The following is a 27,536-nucleotide window of genomic DNA, read 5'->3' as shown; positions in this document are numbered from 1 at the left end:
CAGATGGTACAAGTCTGCACCCCTACACCTTTACCCACATTCCTGAAAATCCTCAACCAACTATAAATCCCCTAGACAATGCACCATCACAGGCTCTCTTGTCCCCTCCTGGCATTTTCCAGGAGTTCTGTCCTCTCACTGTATCTCTAAATACAAGTAGTGATTCTATAGCATCTTACTATGCTGATGGACAGTGGCTTACTACGCTGATGGACAGTGGCTCTCATACCTTGAGTGTTTACTAAGTTCATTCTTCAACTCCACAAACAAGAACCCCAGCATCAATACCATAAATGTTTTTCTGGTTTTTAAATAGAAATCAAATAGAATTCATAGATTAATTTAGGGAAAATTCACATCTTGATAGTTTTCGTGTGCACACATAAAGACATCTTTCCATTAATTGAAGTAATTTCTAGGCAGCCACTGCTATTTGGAAGTTTCATATAGGTATTTAATCTTTCGGGTTTTTTTTGAACTTGGTGACTTTTGTAAAGTACACCCTCTAAGTGTTGTTTGTATTTATGGATGATGTTGATTTATGGGTGATAATTTTGTATCCATGAACTTACTGCAGTTTCTTCTTTGCAATGTATTTTTCAATTGACTATATTGCATTTCAAGGAATTCATCAAATCATCTGCAATAGTCATAGTTGGACTTCCTCTCTAATTTTTACCTTTAATTTCTTTAGTTTATCTAATCTGATTGACCAGTACTTCCAGATCAGTGTTAAATAAGGGTGGAAAGAGTTGGGCATCCATGCCTGGTATAGATGAATGAATAAATGAAGGAAAAGATGCTATAATGAGGAAGACTGGTGAACTGAGGTAGGGCAGGGACATGGGACAAGCATCATGATTAATTTTTCCTGCCTCTGAAGAAAAATGGTGCGATATAAATAGTATAGTAAGAACAGGAGGGACTCCATCTTAAGTCTAAGATTCCATTTTATAAACCAGGGAGTTAGGAGGTAAGATTCCTAACATATTTTATGGTGATTAGCCAGTAACTTAAGTCCACTTAAGACCATATCTTAAGACAGGGCATGCAGTCCTAAATGGTATGTTCAAACTGCTTGGGGGTAACCACTATCTTGGAGAAGAACAGGGTCAAGAAACTCCTTGTGTTAAACTTATCTTACGGAATAGCTAGAGGGCAGACCATCGATGATGATACAATGTCTCTCACTGGAGATAGACATCATGAAACCACATGTCAAGCCTACACTGCACCCCTACACTTTGCCCCATTCTTGAAAGCCTTAAAAGACAGAATCCTAACCCTTTAATCATGCTCCTCTCTGAGGTTGCCTGCACTCCCCTTTCTTTGAGCACATATTTTCAAAAGACTTTTTACTGCTCAACTTACTACACTTGGTCTCTGTGCTCTCCCAGTGGTGTCTGTCACTTTGCCATTCAAGTCCATTTTCCAGACTTTAAGCATAAATCTTCACTCTCCCTGTCCTACTCCAGATAAGCAAGTAAGCCTGCCTTTATCTACCTTGAGTCGAGCCCATTCCTACCTTAGAGTAAACTCAAATAAAACTTTCCTTCTGCTTCACTACTGTGCCTCTGCCCTTCAATTCTTTGTTGCGGTGGGGACAAGAACTGAGAACAAAACAACCCCAGCATTACTGTGTTTTGTCTCTGTGCTCTTCCAGTGGTAAGCATCTTTGTTATTTTGCTATTTCATTCAATTTTCTAGACTTAAGCATTAGTCTTCTCTCTGTTCACTTCAGATTAGTAGGGAAGGGCTACTAAAATCTCCCATTTGGGCTTGCGAGTTCCTGTCACCTGGGTGACCCAGACAGGACAGCAGCTGTATGATCATGCTCTTTAGTAGCTTGCCCCAAATCTCCTTTCTTTGCCTTTGGGAAGTTCTCAGAACATAATCTCACTCCATGCAGTGCTCTGAGGCTCCCCCAAATCCTGGGGTGGTAGGGGCTTAGTTTCCACACAATGCAGAATTCAAGTTGACACTGGACACCAGGTGACCCTGGCTTTAAGAGTTGGCAAAGTATTTGCCCCGTGCTGAGCAGCAATTGATTGAATGTCCCTTTCCTCCCCCTGTTCTTCCTTGCTCTCTGCTGCCTGCACACCTGCTGACATTCGCTGCTACTCTTGTTTCAATGAATTCCTTTCTCACCTACACTTGTCTGAACTGTTTGAGAATTCTTTCCTGATCAGAGTCAAGAACCGTCCCCAGTCCAGGAGGAAGTTTCACCTAGTGAGCAGGGAGAGGCCTCCCCACATGCAGCTGCCCAGCAACAGAACAATACTATCTTCTAAATATGTATTCCAAAGAGATTGAATTTGCTTTCATATTTTTTACTAATAAAATTCATTCACCTTTTACTGCAAGTAGGAGCCACTTTGAAGTTTCTCTCCCACTTCTGATTTTCAATTCTTATGGCTGCCTCAAATCTAAAGATAAGAATACTTGAATATTCTGGATGTGTGGGCACGGCCTTCAGCACCAGCTCTCCTAGGTGTGGTTTCCTGGGGTGCCATGGACCCGGAACCGGTACAAACAAGTGTACTCTGGATGTCCCCAGTTGCTGAGGACCTTAAGTTTTACACATAATAAGGTTTCAGAAACTTCATGCTAAAAATAGAAAGAAAAAAAGCAAAGAAAAAGAAAAGATAAAATTAATGCCCTATAAAGAAATCCACCTCAAAGAATCCCAAGGAATGTTGATATAATGAAAAATTAAATTAATTTTTTCCTTCCTAGCATAGGTATTTCAAACACTGGGGAAGATAATGTGGTAACCTAGAGCCCCAAGAACTTCTCACTGCCACCATCCTGTCACACCCCACCATGCTCCTAATTGGCCAACCCAGGGTGGGAGGGACAGAGAAATATGGTTTTATAATCAAATATGAAATTACAGCTACATTCATTTCTAACTTATATATTGTTTTCAGGTTAGATTTTCTCAGCATTGGCCAAGAAGAGTATCATAAAACATTTGTTTTTCGATGGTATGGGATGCCTCCTGTAGTCTCCATTACTTCCTGTGGCTAATGAGAAATAATACAAATATGTTTCATATATCTTAATGACTTTCAGGGGCTTTATATGATAACAGTTATTTATGTGAGAGTTGTTTATAAGAGTAGGTTTACTTATAGTCTCTGACATTAAATATTTCTCTCTTGCTCTGAGTTCCTCTCTGCCTCCAATCATCTCATATGGCACCACTGTCCCTATTTCCAAAAGAAATTGTCCCCCTTTCCAAAAGAAACAGTACTTTTTAAAAAAAGTGATAGCAAATGAGGAAGATTTGGATTAGAAACTACTTTGGAGTTTGCTTGTCTTTTGCATCATAAAATCCACACAAGTGCTTGGAGCTGAGAACTGACGTTTGGGTAAGCCTTCCTTCACTCCGACTTTTGTCGTTATCACCCTCAACACCACTTTGTGTCAAGCTCACCAACAAACCTGTCTTTTCCCAGGACTCTCCTTACCTGGAGCTCAAATGTTTGAACGGTGGTTCCTGTTTCGTCATATACAAACTGACCTAGGAACACTTCCTCTCCTTCACATTGTTTCAAGATGCCCTATTAAAGAAAGCAACAGACATGGTGGCCGTCATGAATGGACGCTCAGTTTAAATCAATGGAGACAGTATTTGTTCAAGTAGTAACAATTCAATAGATATCTTCAGGTGTCTACCAGGCGCAGGTGCTGTGCTACGTGCCAGAACTGCCCTATGCACCCAAAAGGTGTTTAACCCAAGGGCTTGTGAGGAAAGAGTCAGGCTGATCACAGGGCTCACCATGGACAGACCACCATATATGCAAAGCTTCCAGCCAGCTTTTTACTGTTTAGCTGTTAAATGTGAAAGACAAGCACTTTCAGACACAAGGAAAAGCCCCTCATGAGAAAGACAGCGCCATTGTCAATGCATAGGAATGAAGCCAGGAGGCAGCAGAAGACAAAGTGTAATTAATTAGTGTCCACGAATAGCTTCCAGAGGCGTAAGAGAAGACACTGCATCCATGCACGAAGAAATTTAGACTCAATAAAAGATGGTGGAACAAAAAACAAAGAAAGAAAATAATAGAGAAAAGATCTATTAAATAATAGGTTAGATGGTAGGTGGAATCCTCCAGATAGGAAACGAAAGCCCCTGATGACAGCTGAGCATCAGGTCCAGCCAGCAGCCAGGCAGACTGGTGCAGAGGGGCACAGGAGTCCACAGAGATGTCTTTACAGCATAGGAAAGAAATTTATAAATTATCTGATATGAATGAACACATTGGGGGAGTGTTTGAACTTCTTAAGAAGAGGTTGGAATGTTTTCCTGATAGGAACATAGAACACTAAGCAAATTAAATTAAAATGAGGCTGTTATCCTTGAGAATATAAAGAATTTTACACAAAAAGTAGTCCTCAACTATAACTCTATGGCTTGGCTGAGGTGGGTATTGTTCACAGAGTTATATGAAAGCACTGAATACTGATTGAAGCTAAAAAAGTAGAATATGCTACCTAGCAGTGTTTGGGCATGAAAGGCAGGTTTACCATTGACCCAGCAATTCCTCTCCTACATTTGGATCCAAGAGAAATGAAGACCAATATGTCCACAAGAAAGCTTATATGCAAATGTTTATAGCAGCATTATTCATGATAGTCCAAAGTGAAAATATTCATCAAGCTGTGCACTAAGATTTGTGCATTTTATTGTATGTACCTCAATTGAAAGAAAGTTATACATGGAAAAAAAAGTAGAAACAACTCAAATGCCCATCAACTGATTAATGGGGGAAAAAACTGTTGTCTATCCATACAATGAAATATTAGTCAGCAATTTATTTTAAATTAAGTTTTGGCACACGGATGAGCCTTGAAAACATGATACTGAGTGAAAGAATGCATTCACAAAAGACCACATACTATGTGATCCTATGAAATGGCTAAAGAAACAACTCTACAGAGACAGATTATATTAGTGGTTGCCAGGAACTGGGGGTGGGGCTGGGGGTGCTGGAGACAGCTAAGGGACACAGGATTTCTTTGGGCATAATGAAAGTATTCTCAGATTGATGGTGGTGCTGGATACACCACTCTGTGAATATACTAAAAGCCACTGAAATGTACACTTTAAATGAGCAGATTGCCGATGTGTGAATTATATTTCAATAAACCTGTTTTTTTAATAAGAAAGACATAAACATTTTGGGAAGATGGAAGAGCCAGAGAAGAGGGATAGTCTTCATTTTCCATCAGAGGAAGTTAGTAAATAATAATCAAAACCGAAAAATCAAGAAATAACAGTAAAGGTTTAAACTACGAAAAAGTGAAAATATAAAAAATATTTATAAAAATGTGTACCCAAATAAGCAGCTAAAACTGTTGCCAAGTGGAAGCTCCTGGGAATAAAACACGGGGGTGGGAGCAGTGGTACAAGGAGAAACCATGCTTCATTATAAATGTGTGGACATGTTGGTTTTTAAATTGTACATGGATGACCTTGATAGAAGTAAAAAACTAAAATTAAGTAATAGAAATCATCTGGTCCAAGCCCCTCACTTTGCAGGGGACAAAGCAGTGGTCTGGGAAATAAGTGACTTTCTCACAGGGATACAAAAGGCTAGCTGCAGAGTTCAGATGAGACCCCAGCTCCTAATGCCTAGCCAACTACCTTTTATCATAACCCACTCTGAACAAGGATTTAGAGCTTCTCACATAGACAGAAAACTCCTTGGGCGCACTGGAGATGTTTCTTGAGGGAGACACCTTCTCTGAGATGTGCTCCATGGTAACTGCATTTGGTGTGATCTTCCTGGCAAGCTTGATCAGCACATGACCCTGGGCACCTGGAAAGGCCCAGCACTTTCCAGGGTGGACATCCGGCTAGAAAGAAAACACCGAGTTAATCTCTCTATCTGGTTAGGTAAATCCACCCCTGCGATAATGCGCAGCTAATCACTACTGACCACAGATCTCACTTATGCCTGTCACATGAAGGCGTTGCAGCCTATCAATCATCTCAAACAAGAAAACCTCCAAGACACCCAAAAGGTTTGGCTGTTCTGCCAGAGCACTTTGTGCTTATGTCACTCAGAGCCCTTTAGTATACAAGCATTTCTTGCATTGCTGTAACTAGACTACAAGTGGCTAGAAGGCGGTTAGATGGTATAAGTGGTGATGGCGCATAGATGGCACTAGTTGTGAAGATTGATGGTGCTGGTGGTGACGGTGAAGGTGGGAGGGATGGTGTAGGTGATGGTGGTAGTGGAGGTGGTGATGGCACTGGTGGCGAGGAAGAAAAATGATGTCTATCATTTTCTAGATCAATACTATATTCTGGAATAAGATCTATAGGTTTGACCCTGAAGGTATTTCTAAACTGGAAACTAACTTGAGGTGCGTGTAGATTGCAGCAGAGAAGAGCTCTACCTTTGACATCTACCGCCTTTTGAGTTGAACTGAAATGTTAGTTGAAATGTTATTTGGAGATTTCCTATTACAATTGACCTATATAAGAATGTGTTGGCCTGAATAGCACATACAGGCACATAGGGAACATGCACCTTCAACAAAGTGACATTTTCAATGAAAAAGGGAGGTCACACAATCAGCTTTGAGAAAAGATATGGAATATGTATGTGCTATTTGAGAAGTAAATAATCTCATTTACTGATCTTAAAATAATAATTAATAGTTAAGTAATTAACCATAGCTCATATCATAAGAAATAACCCAAGTAGTTTGATGACTGTAAATAAGCAAGGAGAAGGTTTCAGGTTCTGTGACAAGTCCACAGTTGCTTCCATTTTAGACATTAAAGTTTTCATGATAAATAATAGGAACAAAATCCTAAAATATAAATGGGTTACTGTTCATCTAGCTTTTACCTGAAGAATGATGTCTGGAGGCATCTCATAGTTTAGGAAGCCCATCCAATGCCAATACAGCTTTGCTTTATTATTTTTGTAACTTTCTGAGGTTCCGGCTTCAATGATGGAGGCTCCTAGAATTATAAAACAATTCCTCTGCTTTGATGTGCTGCAACTCAAAGCACGTCATTATTCAGATTTTAATATTTTGTCACTTTGAGAAAGGCAGGCCTTGCTCTGTATGGTTTCACAAAACTTTTGAAACTGATCTTAAAATAAAAATTGAATTCTGGGGCAATTGATTAGACATGGGAATATTATGTGGATTGTGTTTACTACCTAAAGGGACATATGGACCCCGATATTTTAACAGCTCATGTGATGATGAGATTTCTATGTCAGCCCTATTCTCTCAAAAATGAAAAAGGAGAAAATCCAACAATGTCATAAATGTACTAACAAGTTATATTAATAACAGCAATTCCACAGATAGAGCTTTAATTTTAATCCAGGAAATATAAAATATATTCACCAAATATTATTCCTTCAGGTTACTTCATTTAGAAGCAGAACGTATTTTAGACATAAGAAATAAACAAAACACAAATAGTTTCCTCAAATTTCATCAGGCTAAGGCAGTACACATTAATGGGCCTGACTGAATATCTGATTACCAGTACTTTTTCGAGGATGGCAGAATTTGAGGTAGTGAGCGTGTGCCGAGGGTGGTCAGATTTAGCAAGTAAAAATACAAGACTCCCAATTGAAGTTTGAGTTTCAGATAAACAATGAGAAATTTTTTAGTACTAGGGTGTCCCATGCAATATTTGGGAGATATTTATGTGAAAAAAACTATTTGCTGGTTGTCTCGATTTCAGTTTTCACTGGGCATCCCTTATTCTACCTGGCCATCCTGGGGTGTCTTGTGTTTGAATGTTGACACTGTTTCTATTCTGTGATTGGACAGGAACTGTATTTTCACGTGGGAATGGGAGGACTGCCCTCTGACCCCCACCTATTCAAGAAAAACTTTTAATTGTGGTATGGTAAGGTTTTTTGAATAATTCATATTTATTCACATCTAATTAGTTTAAAACTTTTTAATCAGCTTTGAGGTATGATACACATATTATACAATTCACCCATTTAAAGTGTACAATTCAGTGGTTTTTAGTGTATTCACAGAGTTGTGCAACCAAGACTACAATCAATATTAAAACATCTTCAATCAGCCTCCCCAAACCCTACAGCACTTAGCAGTCACCCGCTTCTGATCTCCCCTTCCACCCCAGCCCTGGGGCCACCACTCCTGTGCTTGCTGTAGCTGTAGATTTGCTGATCCTTCACTTTCCATCTCACTGTCTCTGTGTAGAGCTTTTTGAATACAGTTTCATTCATTAGTACAAGCAATGAATTTGGGATTCCTGTGTGTGGTAATGAGTGCCCCTACTCACTCCTTTCTGTCCTTTTTGATACATCAACAACTTACTCATTCATCTGCTGGCAGGCATTTGAAATATTTCCACCTTTGATGATTATGAATTAAGTTGTTATAGACATTCATGTACAAGTTTTGTTCTGAACATAAGTGTACATTTCTCTTAGGTAAATGTCTAGAGGTGGGATTACTGGACATAATATAAGCATTGTAGTTCACTTCGTATGAAATTGTCAGAGTTTTTCAAAATGGCTGCATTATATTACCTTTTCACAGTAGCTGTGAGAGTCACTGGTGTTTTCCACTGTTGCCAGCACTTTTTTTGTTTGTTTGTTTGTTTGCTGTTCTGATAGGTATATAGTGGTGTATCTCTCTGGTTTAAATCTATATTTCATTAATGAATAATAATGTTGGGCATTTTCTCATATGCTTTTTTGACATTCATGTATCTTCCTCAATGAAATGACTTTCAAATCTTCTGTCTATTTTTTATTGGGTTGGCTGTTTTATTATTGAAGATTAGAGTGTTAATAAATTCTAGATACAAGTCCTTTGTCAACTATGCGGTTTGCAAATACTCTCTCACAGCCTGTGATTTTTCCTGCTCTTACCTCTTTCACAGCAGAAGTTTTTAGTTTTGATGAAGTCAAAATTATACTTTCTTTTTCTTTTATGGGTCATGTATCTATCTAAGAAAGCTTTCCCCAAATCAATCACAAAGATTTTCTCTAATTTTTTTCTTCTAGACATTTCAGAGCTTTAAACTTTACATTTAGATCTATGATCCATTTTGAGTTAATTTTTGTAAGGTGTGAGTGATGAGTCAACATTTATTTTTACATATAAATGGCCAGCTCCTCCATAACAATGAGTTGCCTTTTCTCCTTTGTCAAAACACAATCCACCATATATGTGTGAATCTATTTTTGGACTTACTCTTCTGTTTCACTGATTTCATGAGTACCACACTCTCTTAACTAGTGTAGTTTTATAATAAGCCTAAGAATTAGGAAGTGTGAGTCTTTCAACTTTGTTCTTCCTTTACAAAACTTCCTTGGCTATTCTAGTTCCTCTGCCTTCCATATAATTTTTAGAAACAGCTTGTAGATTTCCATAAACAATCCTGCTAGGATTGACTCAGTAAACTAGTTAGGGAGAATTACTATTTTAACAATATTGACCCTTCAAATCCATGAACATGGTATATTTGTCTACTTATTTAAATCTTTTATTTCTTTCACTAGTGCTTTTTAAATTTTAGCATGTAAATCCTGTGCATATTTTGTTAGATTTATACCTAAGTATTTCATGTTTTTTACTGCTATTATGAATACTACTCTTTTTAAATGTTCTTTTTCTATTTTTTATTACTATTATCTAAAAGATATATTTACAATTGAACTTGTTAACCTCATGTTAGTTCTAGGAGACTTTTTTGTGATTTTCTAGGTAAATAATCATGTTGTCTGTGAATAGAGACATTTTTATTTCTTCCTTTCCAACTTATGTGCTTCTTTTTCCTTCTGACTATTTATTGACTTATCTTACTGGCTAGGACTTATTTTACAATGCTGACTAGGAATGATGAGAGCTGACAAATTTACCTTGTTTCTAGTCTTGTGTTTTCTCTTTTACCAGAAAGTGTGGTGTTAGCTGGGAGAATTTTACAGGTGTCCTTTATTAGGTTGAGGAAATTCTCCTTTTCAGATTGCTCAGAGTTTGTATCATAAATAGATATTGAATTTTGTTCATTGATTTTAATGCATCTAATTTGATGGTCATACAATTTTCTTTAGTCTGTTGATACAGTAGATAACATTGATTTATTTTCAAATGATAAACCAGCCTTTTCTTTCCGGGATGAACTCCATTTTGTCATCGTGTATTATCATTGTTATGTATTAAGTATGTGTGATTTGCTAATATTTTGTTGAAGGACATTATGTAATGGTAAAAAGGGTAACTCACAAATAAAAATAATAATCCTAAATGTGATTGTATCTAAAAGAGCTTCGAAATAGATGAATCAAAGTCCTCTGTTCATGAGGTATCTTGGCCTATGTATTTCTTTTCTTATAATGTCTTTATCTAGTTTAAGTATTTGGGTTATTATGGCCTCATAAAATAAATGGAAAGTTCTCCCTCTTCTACTTTATGTTTGTGTCCTAATATTATTTCTTTCTTAAGTGTTTGGTAGCGATCACCAGTGAAGCCATCTGAGCTTGAAAGATTCCTTTTTTAGAAGGTTTCTAACTATAAGTTTCAATGTGTTAATAAACATGGGTTATCTACTTCTTGAGTGAACTTTGATAGTTTGTGTCTTTTGAGAAATTAGTCAATTTCTTCTAAATTGTCAAATTTGGGGGCATGAAGTTGTTTTTCATATGCATTTATTATCTTTTTAGTCCTATAGTGTTTGTAATGATGTCCTCTCATTCCTCATGTTGGTAATTTGTGTCTTTTCCTTATATTCCCCTCATTGGTTGGTCAGGCTAAAGTTTTATCAATTCTTCTTCAAAAAATGGATTTTTTGTTTCATTGTTTTTCTCTAAATTTTATTAATTTCTGTTTTTTATTATTTATTTTTCTTCCTTGCTTTAAGTCCTACTGCCTTACATGAAAAATTACATAATTGGTTTGAGACCTTTCTTATTTTCTAATATAAATATTTGTTGCTATAAATTTTGCTCAAAGTGCTGCTTTAACTGCATACCATAAGTTTTGATATTTTATATTTTCATTTTCATTTAATTTAAAATATTTTCTAATTTATGTTGTAACTTCCTCTTTGTTCCCTGGGTAATTTAGAAATGTACTCTCTAATTTCCAAATATTTGAGGATTTTCTAGATACCTTCTGACTATTGATTTCTAGGTTATATTTCCATTATAGCCAGACAGAACACTCAATATGGTTTCAATTATATTAAATTTATTTTTGCCTATAGCCCAAAATATGGTTTTTTAAGTCTTGGTATCCTGGTACACTCTTTTCATGCCTCCTTCCTTCTTTTCTACTGAACGTATTTACAACTTCCATTTTGAAAAACCCATGATGATAAATGTAGGTGCAAGGATAGCCCATGTAAAACAAGGAAGCAGGAAGTGATATGGTTTCTCAGTTCAGTTTTAGCATGAGACACAATAGCAGCTTCTGGCTGGGCCAGGATGGAAAAGCCCATGCCAGCTCCTCTCATGCACTGATTATATACAACTGCAAGATCTGGATAAAATATAAAAACAACCACCTGAGTATGATGAAAAGTGAACAATAGCAGCAGATCACAGAGGGGAACCATCCACTTGGAAAAGTGACCTGTGGGGGGGTGAGTTTATTGGTTTTTTTCTCTCACAGCTTAGGTTGAGGCAGGCTGCAGTTACAGAGCTGCAAAGTAATGACAGTGGGGTAGGCAGATAAAATTGTGAAGGAAAGTCTACCTTTCTAGAAAGAACCAGAATAAAATAAAGGCCAGAGAATGTAGAAGAAAGCATGAGAAGACAGACTGGAGGGAAGATGCCTGATCTCATACATGCATGTGGCCATTCCGGACTTAGCTCTCGGCTGCTCACTCCTGGGGACAAGTCCAAAGCAGCGTAGCAAAGGCTGTGGGAATTTGACAGAGCTAAGCCATGGCTCAAGGCTAAGACTGAGCACTGAGTGGCACTTGGGCAGGACAAGCCTGTAGCAAAGACTCTGAAAACTGAACTGAGGTTGAAACATCTGCCCATGAAATAGGTGGGAGCCCTTGTAGAGCCAAGGACACCAGAAAATAAGGGAACTACGTTGCTGAGTGCTGAAGGAAAGGAAATGCCAATGCAGAGTTCTGGATCCAGTGAAATATGCTTTAAGAATGGAGGAGAAATGAAGTCATTCTCTGATGAAGGAAAAACCAAGAGAATTCTTTGTCAACAGAGCTGCTCAAGGAAGTTCTTCTCGCTTAAGGAAATGACACCAAAAGGAAACTTAGAAGTTCAGGAATAAATAAAAAGCAACAATTAAGATAAACATCTGAATAAATATGAGATCATTTTCTTTGGCAAGTCTTTAAAATAGCTATGATTGTTGAAAGGAAAAATTATAACATTATTTGATAGGGTTTTAATACACGCAGACATACTGCATGACAACTCCAAAGGAAAGGTCAGTGGGGAAGTTAAAGGGAACTCTATGGTTGTAAGGATTTGATATTTTATGTGAAATTGTGAACTATTAACTCAAAGGTATATTTATTGTAATTACCAGAGCAACCACTGAAAAAAAATACAAAGAGACATTCAAAAGCCCATGGGTAAGTTAAAAATGAATTCAAAAATCAATTAATGTAACAGAATGCAGATAGGGGTAGCAGATGAAGAAAACCAAAGGAGACAAAAAGAAGGTCATAAAATGGTAGACTTACCTCCAACCATGTCATTAAACATGTTGGTGTCTATAAGAAATGTTTTTGAAATGACACAGATAGGTTAAAAGTAAAAGAATGGGAAAAGATGTACCATGCAAGCAATAATCATTTACAAAGTGAGTGGCTGCATTAATAACTGACTGAGTAGACTTCAGGACATAGAATATTATTATTATATTACACTTTCATATTATCATTATATAATGATAAAAGGAGAAATTCACCAAAAAGACATAATAATCCTAAACATGGTTACATCAAAATAGATACACAAATCCACAATTTTAATTGGAGCCTTTAATACTCTTCTCTCTTATTAATAAAAAAAAGAAAATAGGAAATATATCAGAATACAGAAGATCTGACGACACTTCAAAAGCTAAATCTAATTGACATTTATAGAATATTCTACCAAACAATGCCAGAAAACACCTTCACTGTAAGTGCACATGCAACTTCCACAAATATCTATGGCTTACCTCCCCATGTCTTATCTCAATGCTTTCCCTCCCCATGCTTCAGGGAATTTAGATCTAGGCAAATCTGTTCTCTTACTCTTTCTTTCTCAACACACACACACACACAATGCAATGGATAATCATTCTGGTCCAAGTGCTCATTTCCTGCAGGATTCAGTTTATTTGCCCAGGATAAATTTGGCTTTGTTAACTGATAAAACTTAGTGTTACTGTGTGTCCTTTATATTTCCTCCCTCTTCTGTCACCCTTCCTGCCTCCTCTCTTTACATATTGCTCAGTGAACATGGATAGCTCATAGACGCTCACAGGCAGAGTCTTATAGAGAATATTAAACTTAATGATTCACAGTCTAAGCACTTAAGAATTAATTTTAATTAGATGATATTGGAACATTAAATATAGCCATCAATCACTATCATTTCATCACTCATAATGCACTTAGACTAGTCATTAGCATTTTAGTATAAAAAATACAAAATGTCACAATATTTATGATGCTTAAGCCATTTTGCTGCATCCCAACTTTCTTTGTGGTTCTTTTTGATGCATGCTGGTGAAGATTTGTTTTCAAAGTATACTGTTGAGGTTTTTGCTCCCTCTGAGATTTGCACCCACAAAGCCAGCAACTGCAACCATTTCTATCCTCTCCTTTAATGTCTAGATTTGTTCATTTTTCCTTACTAAGTTACCAGATAGATAAGTTTGTTTTTCTAATAAAGGAACACAGAGAACAGTGACACTTTCATGGCGTTACATTTTCACAATGGCCTTGTCACTTCTTTACTCACCTGCTGACTTAAGGGCATAATCAGCCATCTGGACTTGGTCTTGTCGTAACTTTTTAAGTATGTAATTTACCAAGTTTGAGATTTCCTGTACAAAGTTTAAAAAGTGTTTTTCTGTTAACAATCTCTACCAACTGCTTGTGTTTCAACAATTCACTTTGTTAATTTGGACCTAAATTCCCTAATCTGAAAATAATAACAGTGAACATTTGCCCAGCCACATGCAGAGCCAGGCAGGGCCCATGGATTCCTAACATCACCCTCCCTGCTCACTAGGATCAGAGCTTCTCATGCACTGTGGTATCTAAACTGTGATCATCTCTCCCCCAAAGTCCCAGAACAAGGTTGGAGCCAAGGACCCTCTGCAGCCCTAATGGCAGTCCCATCATGCTCTGCAGTGAGGGTGGCAAATGAGGTTGTGTGTGTGACTTGCTGGGTCCCCTCCTTCATTAGTGTCTGTGCTGAGTGAGAGAGACCTGAACACTTTGTAGGTATTCGGGAATCATGTTAGTTTACAGAGAGTCTGTGATTGCTTATGTCAGAAATATTTCATCCTTTGAATTAGTACAGGGTCCTTAAGGACATTCTGATTCTAAAAAAGCAAGTGTCCTAGAAGACACAACTGCTGCCATAGAGACAGAGAGGGGCAAAGCCAAGCTCCGTGGCCTTTGTCCCATTGCTGCCTAACGTGGTGCTCGTTAGACCAAATGCACTGGCTTTAGGTCTGTGAGTAAAAATATTTTTCCAGTTAAGTATCTGTGTACAGACATCCAGAGACTCATTTCTGAACAATCTTTTGTTTTTAAAATAAAATAAAACAACCATTTATTTATTTTGGTGGGAAGTAAGTCACACTGCAATACACAGCCTTCTCTGTGACACAGCTATTATGAAATGTGGGTTTCCAGGGGCAAGCTTTAGAGACAGTCAGCTAATGGCAGGGCAGAATTTTAAAAGGGTCACAAGCCCATATCTGTTGGCCCTGGATTTCTTCACTGGAATGTGACATCAGAAGCCAATGCTAACCACGCCCCCTGCCACCCTCCCAAACCCACCTTACCTCATCATTGACCTCCATGTGATCCTGGACCTCGGTGGGGTCTCCGTCAGCATTCCAGTTATAAGTGTGCAGACCGTCTTGCATATCTCTAAGTAAGGCCTTCAGAACATCCATTTGCTCAATCAAAATTGAAATTTCATGGAAGTGGTTTTTCAAGGTCTGGCTTTCCTTCCTGTAAATGGAGACCCCAGTGAGAAGGGAAGAGGGGTGAGTTGCCTGTTTTCAGCTGGTGTTGGGTTTGGGGAGCAGCACAGTGAAGAATGAGGTACTTTATGTTGTAGGAGAATTGAAGTCTTGAGTGGGGGGTGCTCGGGGGACACGTACTTTTCTAAAACACTGCCTGGCATTTCCTAAGAAAAACAGACCTTCAGGGGAAGCCATCCTGAGGTAGTCCTACTGCCTGGGGGTGCTCTGCCCTGGCAAGTAGGGCTCAAGCAGCCTTGCACAGCCCTAGTCTGCAGGCTCTCCATCTGGACCCGAGGCTGGGGAACCTCGCAGTGTGTGGGTTGGGAACACACTGCATTTCCAGGGTGGCATGGAGCAGTGGATTTTAAGGTGAGCCCTGAGGTTCCATGGAGAAGTCTCAGGCAAGGGGTGGCTAGGCGATCCTGCCAAGCCAGCTGCCTTTCACTATTTTAGGGCATGAGGGTAGATGATGTTATTTCCAAAGAATAGGTTCTGCTACTCTTACAGTTTGAGAGAACTGGTGGAGAGAATAAGAAAATGTCAATCCAATAGGTAGTTCTTTATGCTGAAAAATGTAATCACCACTTATCTAGCAATTTTTCCCAATTCATAAAACAACACATGTTCACAGTTTGGAAAATACAGAAATTTTGAAGAAATAAACAGTTACTTTTAGTGTATTTGTGACAGCTTTTGTTCCATGCAGAAAAGTTGGTAACAGAATAGAAATCATTCTTACAGTTTTGTGTTCCGCTGCACTTCCCAAACCATGAAATATATTTTAAAATTACTGTAATGGCTTTGTAATTCTCCACTACATGTTATCATTTAATGTATTTAACCATTCGTCTGTTTTTCTCCTCTAGGTTGTCTTCTTTTTTTCAAGATCATAAATAATACTGAAAGCACCTCCCAGTGTATGTTTCCTTAAAGAATGATCCACAGAAGTGGGAATGATTTTGGCTTTATAATGTCAAAAACCCATGCAGTGTCTGGAGTCACACACTCCCCGTGCCAGAAGATCCCACTCACTTTAAAAGTTCCAGTTGCTCTTTTGGTGTACGAAGCCTGGCCTGCAAAAGGAAGACAAACTGTTCTGAGTCCTGCCTGTTCAGGTGGTGTTTTTTCTTCTTTGTAAAGGGGAAAGAAATCACACTTCCACCTGATCCACATGCATGGGGGAGGTGGGGGACACGCATTCCACAGTGGGGGTCCTGCTGAGGCCTTGGCGGCCCTGTGGACAGTGAGGGCACCAGGGACCTGTTGACCTCAGAAGTGTTCCACCTCACTGACCAGGTGTCTGTGCAGGACCACCAGCTGTCTGAGTGGGTGGGGCCCAGGATGACCAGGGGGATAAAGATGCTCTTAGGGGATGCACAGGCCTGGGTGGAGGCATCAGTGAAGTGACTGCTTGGGGACAGGGGATAGGGGATGTGGGCCCCAGGCTACAGCCCCTGCTTCCCCCCAGCTGCCCTGTCCCATCCCGCCAGCCCTGCCAGTGCTGCTGGCCTCCAGCTTTCCCATGAGCAATTGCAAACCCTGCCGCTGGCAGTGGGAATGTGCTTCCCCCTGTCCTGGGGGCCAGACGTTGAATCCCAGTGTCAGCAGGGCTCAGCAGTGTCAGATTCTGCTTCTGGCTGCTTCCAGCTCCCAGGGTGCCTGGCCTTCCTTGGCGGGGGTTGCATGGACCCAGTCTCTGCCTGTCTCCACAGCCTCTTCCCCTGGGCATCCCTGATAAGGACATTCGCCTTTGGGTTAAGAGCCATTGGGAAATCCAGATCCCATCTCCAGATCCCTAGTTGTGTCTGAAAGGACTCATTTTCCAGATCAGGTTCACACCCATAGGTTCTGGTGACTTGGCCGTGGAGGCAGCTTTCGGGGCGTCACCCTTTTGTGAAGGTCTGCCCACCATGGTGACGACAATATGTTCTCCAGGAAATAACACTCCATCCTTCTCTGCGGATAAGCCTGCCTTTCTGTTTCAAAGACTGACTTCCCATCAGTTCACTCTGCCAAAAGCCGTGTGACGCACAGAGGGACATCTCCCCGCCCCTTGTGTGATGTGTGACAGGGGGAATTTTATAGTTTTTCAGTTTCTGTCTGAATAAGTTCCTTATTGGTAGGGGTAGAATTTTCAACCTGTTTCTTTTTTCTGCTCTAGCCTTAAAAGAACATATGGAAAATACTCCTTTGCTATTTTGCTGATAAATGAATTTGAGAATTCCTCAAAAACTAAAAATTTCAAGATTTAAAAAAATGTTTTATTCTGCCTTATTCCCAAAAGGATGTCAGGTGGCTTCCGCTAAAGGAATATGTATATGTAGTATAAGAAGACAGAGGACAAAACACCTGAAAAATATGGGTGATTGGATTGGAACCTTAAGATCACATGTGAAGAATGGGGCTGGCATATATACATGCCTTAAATTCCAAGAAGCTATTAGCTGTGGGCCACACAATTTGTTTCTGAGCATCGCAGTGTCCAAATAGGGTGGGGTGAGGGGTAGAAGTGGGGAGGACCCAAATTCACAGCATCCACAGTGTTAGAAAACAAACGTTACAGGTGTGGGAGCAGCCGCTTTGGGTACAGCTCCTGATCCCTTCTGCCACACTCTCAGTAACCAAGTGTAAGTTTTCCTAAGACCCTTCCAGGAGGTCCCTCCCTGCAGGCTATGCAGGGCCAACAAAGCCTCCGGAATATGCTTTAGCATGTTCCTAGCATTCAGTCAGGCTGCACCGTATATCCAAGATGTCACCATCTCCAACAAAACTCCTGATGAAACATCTACGACTCTACCCTGACGACATCCGGAAGGGAGAACCTGTTTACATCTGCTGGCCACTGAGCAGGTGGGGAGTTGGCAGCTTTCCGAGAAGTGGAGTCCAGTGAAAGGCAAAAAGTGGCAGGGGCAGAGTTTGTTTGTTTGTTGTTGTTTTGATCTATTTTACTCTTGAAAATATGGAATAGTTCAAGAATTTGCATGTCACCCTGCTTCAGAGCCATGCTGATCTTCTCTGCGTCATTCTAATTTTATTATACTGTACTGCCGAAGTGAGCACTGTTTTGTTTGTTCAAGTAATGTTGACTGTGACCCAAGGTTTTATGCTTTAGAACATGGTTCCAGTGATATGTGCTGGGACAGATTCCATGTGAGTGTTGACAATGCCTATGTGGCCATAATTTTTTTTTTCCCCTTGACAAAACTCCCACAAGATATCCACTATTAAGACATACAGCTTCCAGAAGAATCCAAGGTGTAATAGTTGCAGACTGTACTCCTGGGTAAGTAATTAAGCTTTCTGCTTTATATAGGGTTTTAGACAGAAACCACTTATATGTTTAGAGCAAGTATTTTGTGATCACTTGTCTTAAGCTCCTCACTGTGACAGTGATTATAATGGTTGCTGACACTGTACAGTGTGTAACTGTAAATCTGAGCAGCAGATTGTTCAAACTGGACCATCTCAGCAAAGTCTGGGTTTGAATTTCGGCTACAGGATTTACATCCATGCTGCCTTAGGGACACACACTAATTTCCTTAATTGGTCTGCTCCAGCTTCCTAATCTATAAATGGATTGAGTAGTACTCTTACTAAAGGATCATTTTGAGGATAAAGTGAAATATGTATTCAATGGGCTCACAGTTGTCCTGGTACATCATCACCCTGTTCTCCACTGGGGAAGACTGGGGCACCATCACGCACTTGAGAAACTCCACTTAACAAGATACATGGGAATTCAGCAGCTGCTGGGTGAGCTAGAAGCAGGATTTTATAGGGAAATTTAAGGCAAACAGGAATTCTGAGGTAAAAGGGCATGAAGTCAGGTCCTAGTTCCCTACATTATGTCTATTAGATATTCACATGCAAAACAAAGATAACATATTACAAGTTGAACTTGCCATGTAGCATATTAAATTTTAAAAGACAACATACAGAATGATTTAACAAAACATCACCTGATAATTACAGAGCCTTGAACCATATTCTGCAATTGCAGCATAAAATTGTCTGGATTTCTGAGGAAATTCTGTTTCTTTAAGCCACAGGTGATTTAGAAGTCCTGTTAAAGAAAACACCAATTCTGATTAAAGAATTTATCTGGAAACACTTAAGACATTTACATGTGTTAGTAGGAAGTTCTCTCAGCATGGAGGATATATACACTCTTAAATAGAGTGTCAGATCCTTGGGTGACAATATGGAAAATGGCAGCATGGGGTTGGAGGGGGGCTCAAAAAATTAGTCCTCCATTGAAATAACCATAAGCTGGCAATGACTAATGGAATCAATTGTTTTTGAATTATGAAACCTAATCCCAAATTTATAGCAACCTGGGGACTGAAAAAAGAGCAAATTATTTTTGCTAAAAGACACTGTGGGGTTTTTGCTCGCCTATCTACCATCTTCCATTCCCAGCATGGTGGCAGTGGCTGTGGGGATTGCAGCCTACATTCCTAGCACAGCATAGCTGGTACAAAGGGGCTAATGCAGACCCTGTACTTAAGCTACTATGACTGGGTATTTTGACTTGCCAGTGTCCCCTGACTGGCTGGTGCAGAGGCTGACCTTTGTTTATCCCACTCCCTTGGACAAGAATGGTTTTCTAGGAAGCCGTAATGTATATGAAATATTTAAATACGTAAACCAGCTATGCCCCCTGAGAAAGCACAGTGAATGGGGCAAGTGGCAGACAGACTCAAAGGCATGAGAAGGGGAAGGTAAGGGATGAAGTGTCCTGTGGGAGTAGGACTTGGAAGGGAAAATGGAATGTAATGTGCATTCCCAGGACCGGTGGCATGCTTGTAAAGACCCTAGAAAGGACAGGTTTGCACCTTGAGTGCATCTGGGGTTCCTGAGCTAGTAGGAGGTGATGATAGAGCAGAGTTGTGGGTGTCCCAGCTTAGCCTGGAAAGAGTGCCCCAGCTTAGAGCTGAGCAGTGAGGACTGGGAGAGGAGTTCTCATTCTCTCTCTTTCTCATTAACTCCAGGAAATGTCTGTCAGGTCACTGGTGGACCACTGAGTTATCAGAACATTGATCATCACTAAAAAAATGACTGCAGCTCCCAAAAAACAATCCCTGGGAAAGGGGAAAATCTGATTTCCAGAATTACCATATTATAATATTGAAATACCCAGTTTCTGACACAAAATAACAAGGCAAGAAAGAAAGAGGAAAGTACAGACCATTAAAGGAAAGAAGATTTGACTGAAACCATCCCCAAGGAAGCCCAACCATCCCCAAGGACTAGACAAAAACTTTACATGACTGTTTTGAATATACTCAAAAATTAAATGAAACCATAGACAAATAATTAAAGGAAACCAAGGGAATGATACATGAATAAAATAAGAATATCAAGAGAAAAGTTATTAAAGGAATCAAATATAAATTCTGGAGCTGGAAAGTACAATAACTGAAATGGAAAATTCACTAGCAGGACTTGACAGCAAATTTGAACAGGCAGAAGAAAGACTCAACGAACTCAAGGATAGGACAGTTGAAACTGGGTCTGAGGAGGACAAGCAGAAAGAAAAAAGAATTTAAAAAGGCAAACAGCCTGAAAGACCTATATAGGACACCATCAAATATACCAACATACACATTTTGGGGTTCCCAGAGAAAGGAGAAAAAAGGGCAGAAAAAAATATCTGAAGAAATAATAGCTGAAAACTTCCCATTTGATGAAAAGCATAAATCTACATGTCCAAGAAACTCAACAAACTCTAATGAGGATAAACTCAGACTTATTCCAAGACACACTATCATCAGTTAAAAGCCAAAGATAGAATACTGAAAGCAACAAGAGAAATTCTACTTGACATGTACAAGGAATCCTCAACAAGATTATCATCATATTTCTCATCAGAAACCATAGAAGCCAGAAAGCAGTAGGATAACATATTTAATATATGCTGAAAGGGCAAAAATCCCTGCCAAGCAAGAAATCTATATCCAGCAAAACTTTCCTCCCAAATGAGGAAGTCAAGACATTCCCAGATAAACAAAATCCAAACGAATTATTGTGAAGATACTTTCCCTACAAGAAATGCTACAGGGAGTTCTTCAGGCTGAAGTAAAAAGTCACTAGAGAGTAAATGTCATATGAAGAAATCATTATCTCTATTAAAAGTAACTACATAAGTAAATAATCCACTATTACTGTATTTTTATTTAGTATTTATATATTTTTAATTTCCTACATGATTAAAAAGATAAATGCACAAAAATAATTATAAACCTATATTAATGGATACACAGTGCATAAAGATGTGGATTTTTGCAACAATAACATAAAAATGGGAGGAAGGGACGGAGCCATAGAGGAGCAGAGTATTTACATGCTGTTGAAGCTAGTATCAATTCAAGTTATATTTTCATGAATTTAGAGTGTTAGTTGTAATCTCCATGGTAACCATTAAGAAAATATCTAAAACATGAACAAAATGAAATGAAAAGATAATCAAAACTACTAGAACCCTACAAAAAATCAATTAAACACAAAAGGTAGTAATGGATGAAATGAGGGGGAAAAAAGGATAATACACAGAGAAAAAATAATAGGAAAACGGGTGAGGTAAGTCCTTCCTTATCAGTGATTACATGCAAATGGTTAAACTCTCCAATCAAGAGTTAGAGTGGAAGAATGGATTAAAAAATATGATCCAGCTATTTGTCACTTACAAGAGACTCACTTTACAACCAAAATGGAAAACTATAAAACACTGATGAAAGAAATTAAGGAAGATCTAAATAAATGGAAAGACAACCCATGTTCATGAATTGGAACACTTACAGTTGTTAAGGTGGTAATATGATTTGAAACTATCTATAGATTCAAAGCAATCCTCATCAGAATCTCGACAATGTGGCACTGGCATGAAGACAGACATATAGACCAATGGGATCAAACTGCAAATTCAAAAATAAACCCATACCCCTATGGCTAATTGATTTTTTGGCAAGGGTGCCAAGACCATTCAGTAGGGAAAATATGGTCATTTCAACAATTGATACTGAGACGACTGGATATCCATTTGCTAAAAAATGAAGTTAGATCCCTACCTCACACTATATACCAAAATTAACTTAAAATGGATCAATGATCTAAATATAAAAGTGAAAATAATAAAACTCTCAGAAAAAAATACAAGTAAATCTTCATGACCTAAAATTTAGCCATGCATCTTAGATATGACACCATCAAAATTATAACTTTTGTGCATCAAAGGACTGTATTTTAAAAAGTGAAAGGAAACCTACCAAATGAAAGAAAATATTTGTAAATCATATATTTGAGAAAGATCTATTATCCAGAACCTATAAAGGGTACTTTGCAACAAGAAAAAGACAAAGAACCCAATCAAAAAACAGGCAAAGGACTTGAATAGACATTTTGCCCAAGAAGATACGTGAATGGTAAACAAACACATAAAGAGGTGTTCAACATCATCAGTCTTCAGGGAAATGCAAATCAAAACCACAGTGAGACACTACTTCTTATCTTCCAGGAAGGCTACAATCCAAACAATGGAGAATAACAAATGCTGGTGAAGATGTGGAGAAACCAGGACTGTCATACACCACTGGTGGGGATGTGAAATGGTGCAGCTGCTGTGGAAAAGTTTGGCTGTTCCTCCCTTGCAATTTACTAGTAGGTATAGACCCCCAAAGATTTAAAAATAGGAATTCAAACCAGCACATGTGCACGTGTTCATAACAGTGCTATTCACAACAGCCAACAGGTGGAAACCGTTGATGCCCATTGACAGTTGAATGTATAAACATATTGTGATCTAGCCATACACTGGAATATTAGCCACAAAAAGGAATGAAGCATATATACCTACAACATGGATGAACCTCAAAAACATTAGTGAAAGAAGCCAGACAAAAAGGGTCATGTGTTCTATGATTCTGTTTATATGACATATTCAGAACATGTAAATCCAGAGACAGAAAGCAGATTGGTGGTGCCCAGGGGGTGGGGGAAGGGAATGGGGAGCAACTGTATTATGGGCAGTGGACTTCCTTTTGGGGAGATGAAAATGTTTAGCAATTAGAAGTGGTAGGATAGTTTTATGACATTGTAAACACACCAAATGGTTCACTTTAAAATGGTTAATTGTATATTATGTGGATTTCACCTCAGTTTTTAAAAAAAAGGCTGAGTCCAATTTAATTCCTGCCCATCAGCAGTGCCTCAAATGGATGTGGCACATTTGTGGGTAAGTTGGCAAGCTGACAGTGGGGAAGCTCAAAGAGATGGTTTGCATCCACCATGAAGATACAGATATTTCGATCCCAAAAGAAGTCAAAGGAATATGGGTACAGTTTCCAGTGTGAGGAAAATCCTGAACACAGAGTTCTGTGGCTCACAGGCTAGTTCCTGTGCTCCCGACAGCCTGGGTATGCAGGCAGCAGGTGGGACTAAGAAGAGCAGACTTAAATCCATGCACACGGGTCAGGGGTATGCCCTGGGACAATTTCATCCACAGAGAGGTCATGAGACAGGGGCTAGCAGCAGCAAGGTGGAGGTGACCAGCTAAGGGTAATGGCCCAAGGTCAGCAGAGATGAAGACAAGACAGCCCGGCAGTGTGCAGTTCTCAGTAGAAAGCGGTATATTCAGAGTTTAATGTGGAGGTCTGCTGAGGCGGGTTGGGCAGGCCAGGCCTACTATGATGCAGCCAGTGGAAGGAAGAGCAGCCCTCCAGTAATGCAGGGGCAGGTACAGGGTTAGGAGAACCTGCGGTCCAGGTATCCACATGCAACATAAGAAAATAGTGCTCAGAATACTGCCATGCTATAAAATAGTATTTCATGACAATAACTGGGTCAAAACCTTGATTTTAATGGACATTCTAGGCTTTGCATTGCCCATATATTAAGGAGCAGTTTTCCAGCGTACTGGGGATTGTGATGGCAGTTAGAGATCTGTAAACTGCAAGTTCATCCATTTCTTCAAGAATCCAGTGATGAGTAAGAGTCTGGTTGTCAGCATCACCCAAGCTGAGCCAACCCAGATTCAGAAAAGGTCAGCTTGCAAGGTGTTTGCAATAAAGAAGGTCATAAGGATTTTTAGCTTCAAAACAACTTCTGAGACTTTAAATCAGGATTCTTAGAGAAGAAGGCACTTTCTAAATTTCCAATGGAGAAGGCTATTTTATTTTTATAGTTAGAAATAAGCGACAAAAGAAAGAATGCTTCAAGAATATGTGGTCCCTCGTAGTGCTCTCTGGGATATTTATTTACAAATCTGAGCCATTTCATTGCAAACTCTTTCACCAAACAAAACATCCTGTCACATGGCTTTAGGGATCATGACTTAAGACTTACCTGTAAGGAAAAAAGTCGATATAAACACTGTGGGAAGGATCATCTTCCATGATCGAGTTAACCTAAAAAGAACAACAACAAAAAAAAGAATTTAACCACTCATCACCATTGACCTTTAATGTGAACTTTAGCCACTACAATCAAGTCAACAAATGTGCTCATTCTAGGCTGAGTCTGTGAATTAATTCCTAATCATTGTCTTTGTAATTGGGAGAAAATCGTTTTTTGTATATGGACTCCTATCCCTTGCCATGACACATGGTGCTGCTTTGCTATTTGTTATATGCCTGGTTCATCGATGTGCCTGTTTATAAGTCTACAGATGCTTATAAAGAAGAACACAAGGAGGTTATCCTTGCCATCTGGGTGTAGAGTAAGCTAAAAAGAAAGAGAAAACTTAGAGTCTGATTTTGCAGAAATTAGGTATTAAGGTAAAGAACTGTGAAAAAAAAGAACTATATCAATTAAGTATCTAATGAAGGTTTTTAAAGTAATCACAGCCCTTTCCCTACTTTTGGTTGCAATAACCCTATATACAGAAAAGGGCACAAGTCATAATGCACAGCATTATGGACCTTCAAATGAGCCCCTCTGTGAGACCTCAGCCAGAACAGGAGAAAGAGCAGCTGTGGCTTATTAGCAGCCCTTTCGGGGTCCCCTCAGCCGCTGCACTTGCTACTCCCATAGGTCACCTCTGTCCTGACCTCAGACCTCATGGGATAGGCCTGCCTGGTCTTGAATTGTGGGCGTGGCTGCTTTGCTCAGTGTGCCTGTGAGTCACTGCACTCTGATATCTGTGTGGTGTGTCTCGTCCTTCTCTCTGTGGGTGCACTCGGGGCATCCATCCTAAAGCTCATGGACTCTGGGCTGTGATACACAACGCAGCTATCAATAGCCTTACAAACCAGGCTGCTACAGACCTTCTTGTCTTTGATGACCACTTGTGTGTGCGTCATTGAAGTGTGGTACCAGAGGGGCTTGCTGGGTCACACAATATGTGCACACACAGCCTCAGTAGGTTATGCCAGTTTTACAAAGTGGTTACAGTTATAATCTTTTCATACCCAACTCTCTAAGGGAGAAAAAAGAAAAAAAAAGAAAAAGAAAGCCTAAAATAGGCTGATCAAGCTGAGACAAGAAGGCCAGGAGTTTTGACAAAGTGTTCTAGGCTGGCAAACTAAAAATTTCTACTTGAAACATGAACACCCAGATAAAGGTGGGTCCTTCACTAGTTACAGTCAGTGAAAAGATGTAGCAAAGCTCTGGGCCCCAGTTCAGGAAGGGGGATCCTGCACTGCACTTCAGCAATTTGGGCTTCGGTTTTTGACGCAGTGGTTCTGAACTAGTCTCCATCCACTAAAGGCTTGGATCCCTGCTCCAAGTCTATGAAGAATGGCTAACCAAGGGACCTTTAGTCTGGAAGCTCCTTCATTTAGCATTTAGACATGTGCATGGCCTGACATTTTGCTCTTCCTTTATGTGCAGGTGACAGGAAACACAGAAACACATTGGCTCTATTAATTTTTTCCAGCTAGTTGACCAAACGAAGTACAGATTCACTCGCTCAGTGAGGTTTCCTGAGCTGACTTGTTGGGGGTGGGACCTGTAGCCCTACAGCTGTGCAGTCCCCTCAAATGCCACAGGGAGCCTCTAGAGACTTAGAAGGAGCACCCCCACACCCCCCTTCCAGCCTCCCACCCAGGCTGTTCCCCTGTTACAGGATCTTTGAGCAGCTTATCTCCCTACACAAAGCAATCCTGCTTTTTGGCCATAGGGGTTGGGGGTGGGGGGTTGAGATTGTGCTAAAGCAGCAAAGTAGGGTTTCTCAACACTTTTTCCTCCAGGGAAGTGCATCTTAAACTACCACCCTCTTTAAATGTTATTTATTGATCACTGGCAGCGGGTGGGGAGGGTCCCTGTCTAAAGAGAGTTATTCAAAGTCAGTTACAACCCAGAAGAGCCCAGACTGAATTAAATGAAAATTGTCACATTTCCACATTCACCAGAGATTAATAAAGGTTTTTTGGTGAAATCCTGGCTGGCAGACTGTTTTTCAAAGCCCCTTCTATGCCTTCACCCAGCCTGTGAGATTCTGCATTTGCAAGGAGCATGCTTGGCTTTTGTGCATTGATTTCTAAACGCTGTCTTCTGGCCCAATAACCTGGCAGCACTCTTTTTAAAAAATTTTTACTGACAGCTTTGTTTATGTGCAAGCAACTCACTGTTACCATCAGGTGCTTAATTGGTTACTTTCTAGTTGTTATCCCAGGAGGCAGTGCAAACGGGGCAAGGGTGGGTGGGGGGTGGGTTCGCCCACCCAAGCGGGCAGGACTTCCCTGCTTCCTCCTCGAAGGCAATTCCACATAGACTTTGTTTGGAGAGAACAGTTATTAGGATAACCTGAGTGCCCACTGACAGACCATGTAGTCCTGTCTCACCCAAGGTTGGATAAAGGCCGCTCTGTGTCTCGAGTCCTAAACCAGAGTGCTAAGCGCTGCAAACCACAGGGCCTGGATGAGCCGGGTGGAAAAGATCATCCGTCAGGTTGTAAGTGAACAGAGTAGTCTCGCGGCTGCTGCTGTGCAGAGCTCACCCTTTTGAAAGGATGGCTTCTCTTTCCTAATCCTTGTCCCCAGCCTGCTGTAATTCATTGAAGTACCCCTGACATAGAAAGAAGACGCATGACACAGAATGTACTGTGATCAAGAGAAACCTTCAGAGGACATGACTGGAAATGATTTTCTCTAAACAGGAGAAAAATTTTCCTTGGATTATTTTCCAAGTAAATGGAGCATGAACGACATATGCCATGTACAACGTAAAGTCATATGGAGCTCATTCTGCAGAGTTACGTACCCGCGGGAAAGAGGATTTTCGTGCTCTGAGAGCGTCACGTTAGTATTCTCACTACTGCTGGCTTCTTCGGGTTGACTTGTAAAGCACCTGCTGCCCGTTCTGGACCTTGGCCTTCTGCTCATTTTCCCCCACAAGATAAC

The 27,536-nt window shown here is 39.9% G+C and overlaps 1 protein-coding gene and 1 non-coding gene across 2 annotated transcripts; both read right to left on the bottom strand.

Annotated features, from left to right (window-relative positions):
• Positions 1–2,410: 2,410 nt before the first annotated feature.
• Positions 2,411–27,536, bottom strand: SUN3 (Sad1 and UNC84 domain containing 3). Its single transcript, XM_036918998.2, has 10 exons — positions 27,397–27,536; positions 24,541–24,602; positions 19,161–19,264; positions 16,234–16,274; positions 15,016–15,187; positions 13,959–14,043; positions 6,870–6,985; positions 5,698–5,865; positions 3,474–3,566; positions 2,411–2,607 (listed from the first exon to the last, which is right to left on the bottom strand). The coding sequence occupies exons 1-10, from the start codon at positions 27,516–27,518 to the stop codon at positions 2,488–2,490; spliced, it is 1,083 nt and encodes a 360-aa protein (XP_036774893.2). The 5' UTR covers positions 27,519–27,536; the 3' UTR covers positions 2,411–2,487.
• On the bottom strand, positions 18,155–18,261 carry LOC118929132 (U6 spliceosomal RNA). Its single transcript, XR_005031485.2, has one exon. It is a non-coding gene; the product is annotated as a U6 spliceosomal RNA (small nuclear RNA).

The sequence above is a fragment of the Manis pentadactyla genome, chromosome 7 (assembly GCF_030020395.1).
Source record: "Manis pentadactyla isolate mManPen7 chromosome 7, mManPen7.hap1, whole genome shotgun sequence".
NCBI lineage: Eukaryota > Metazoa > Chordata > Mammalia > Pholidota > Manidae > Manis > Manis pentadactyla.
The sequence above is the reverse complement of the archived record's forward strand: the minus strand, read 5'-3'. Positions and strand labels throughout refer to the sequence as shown.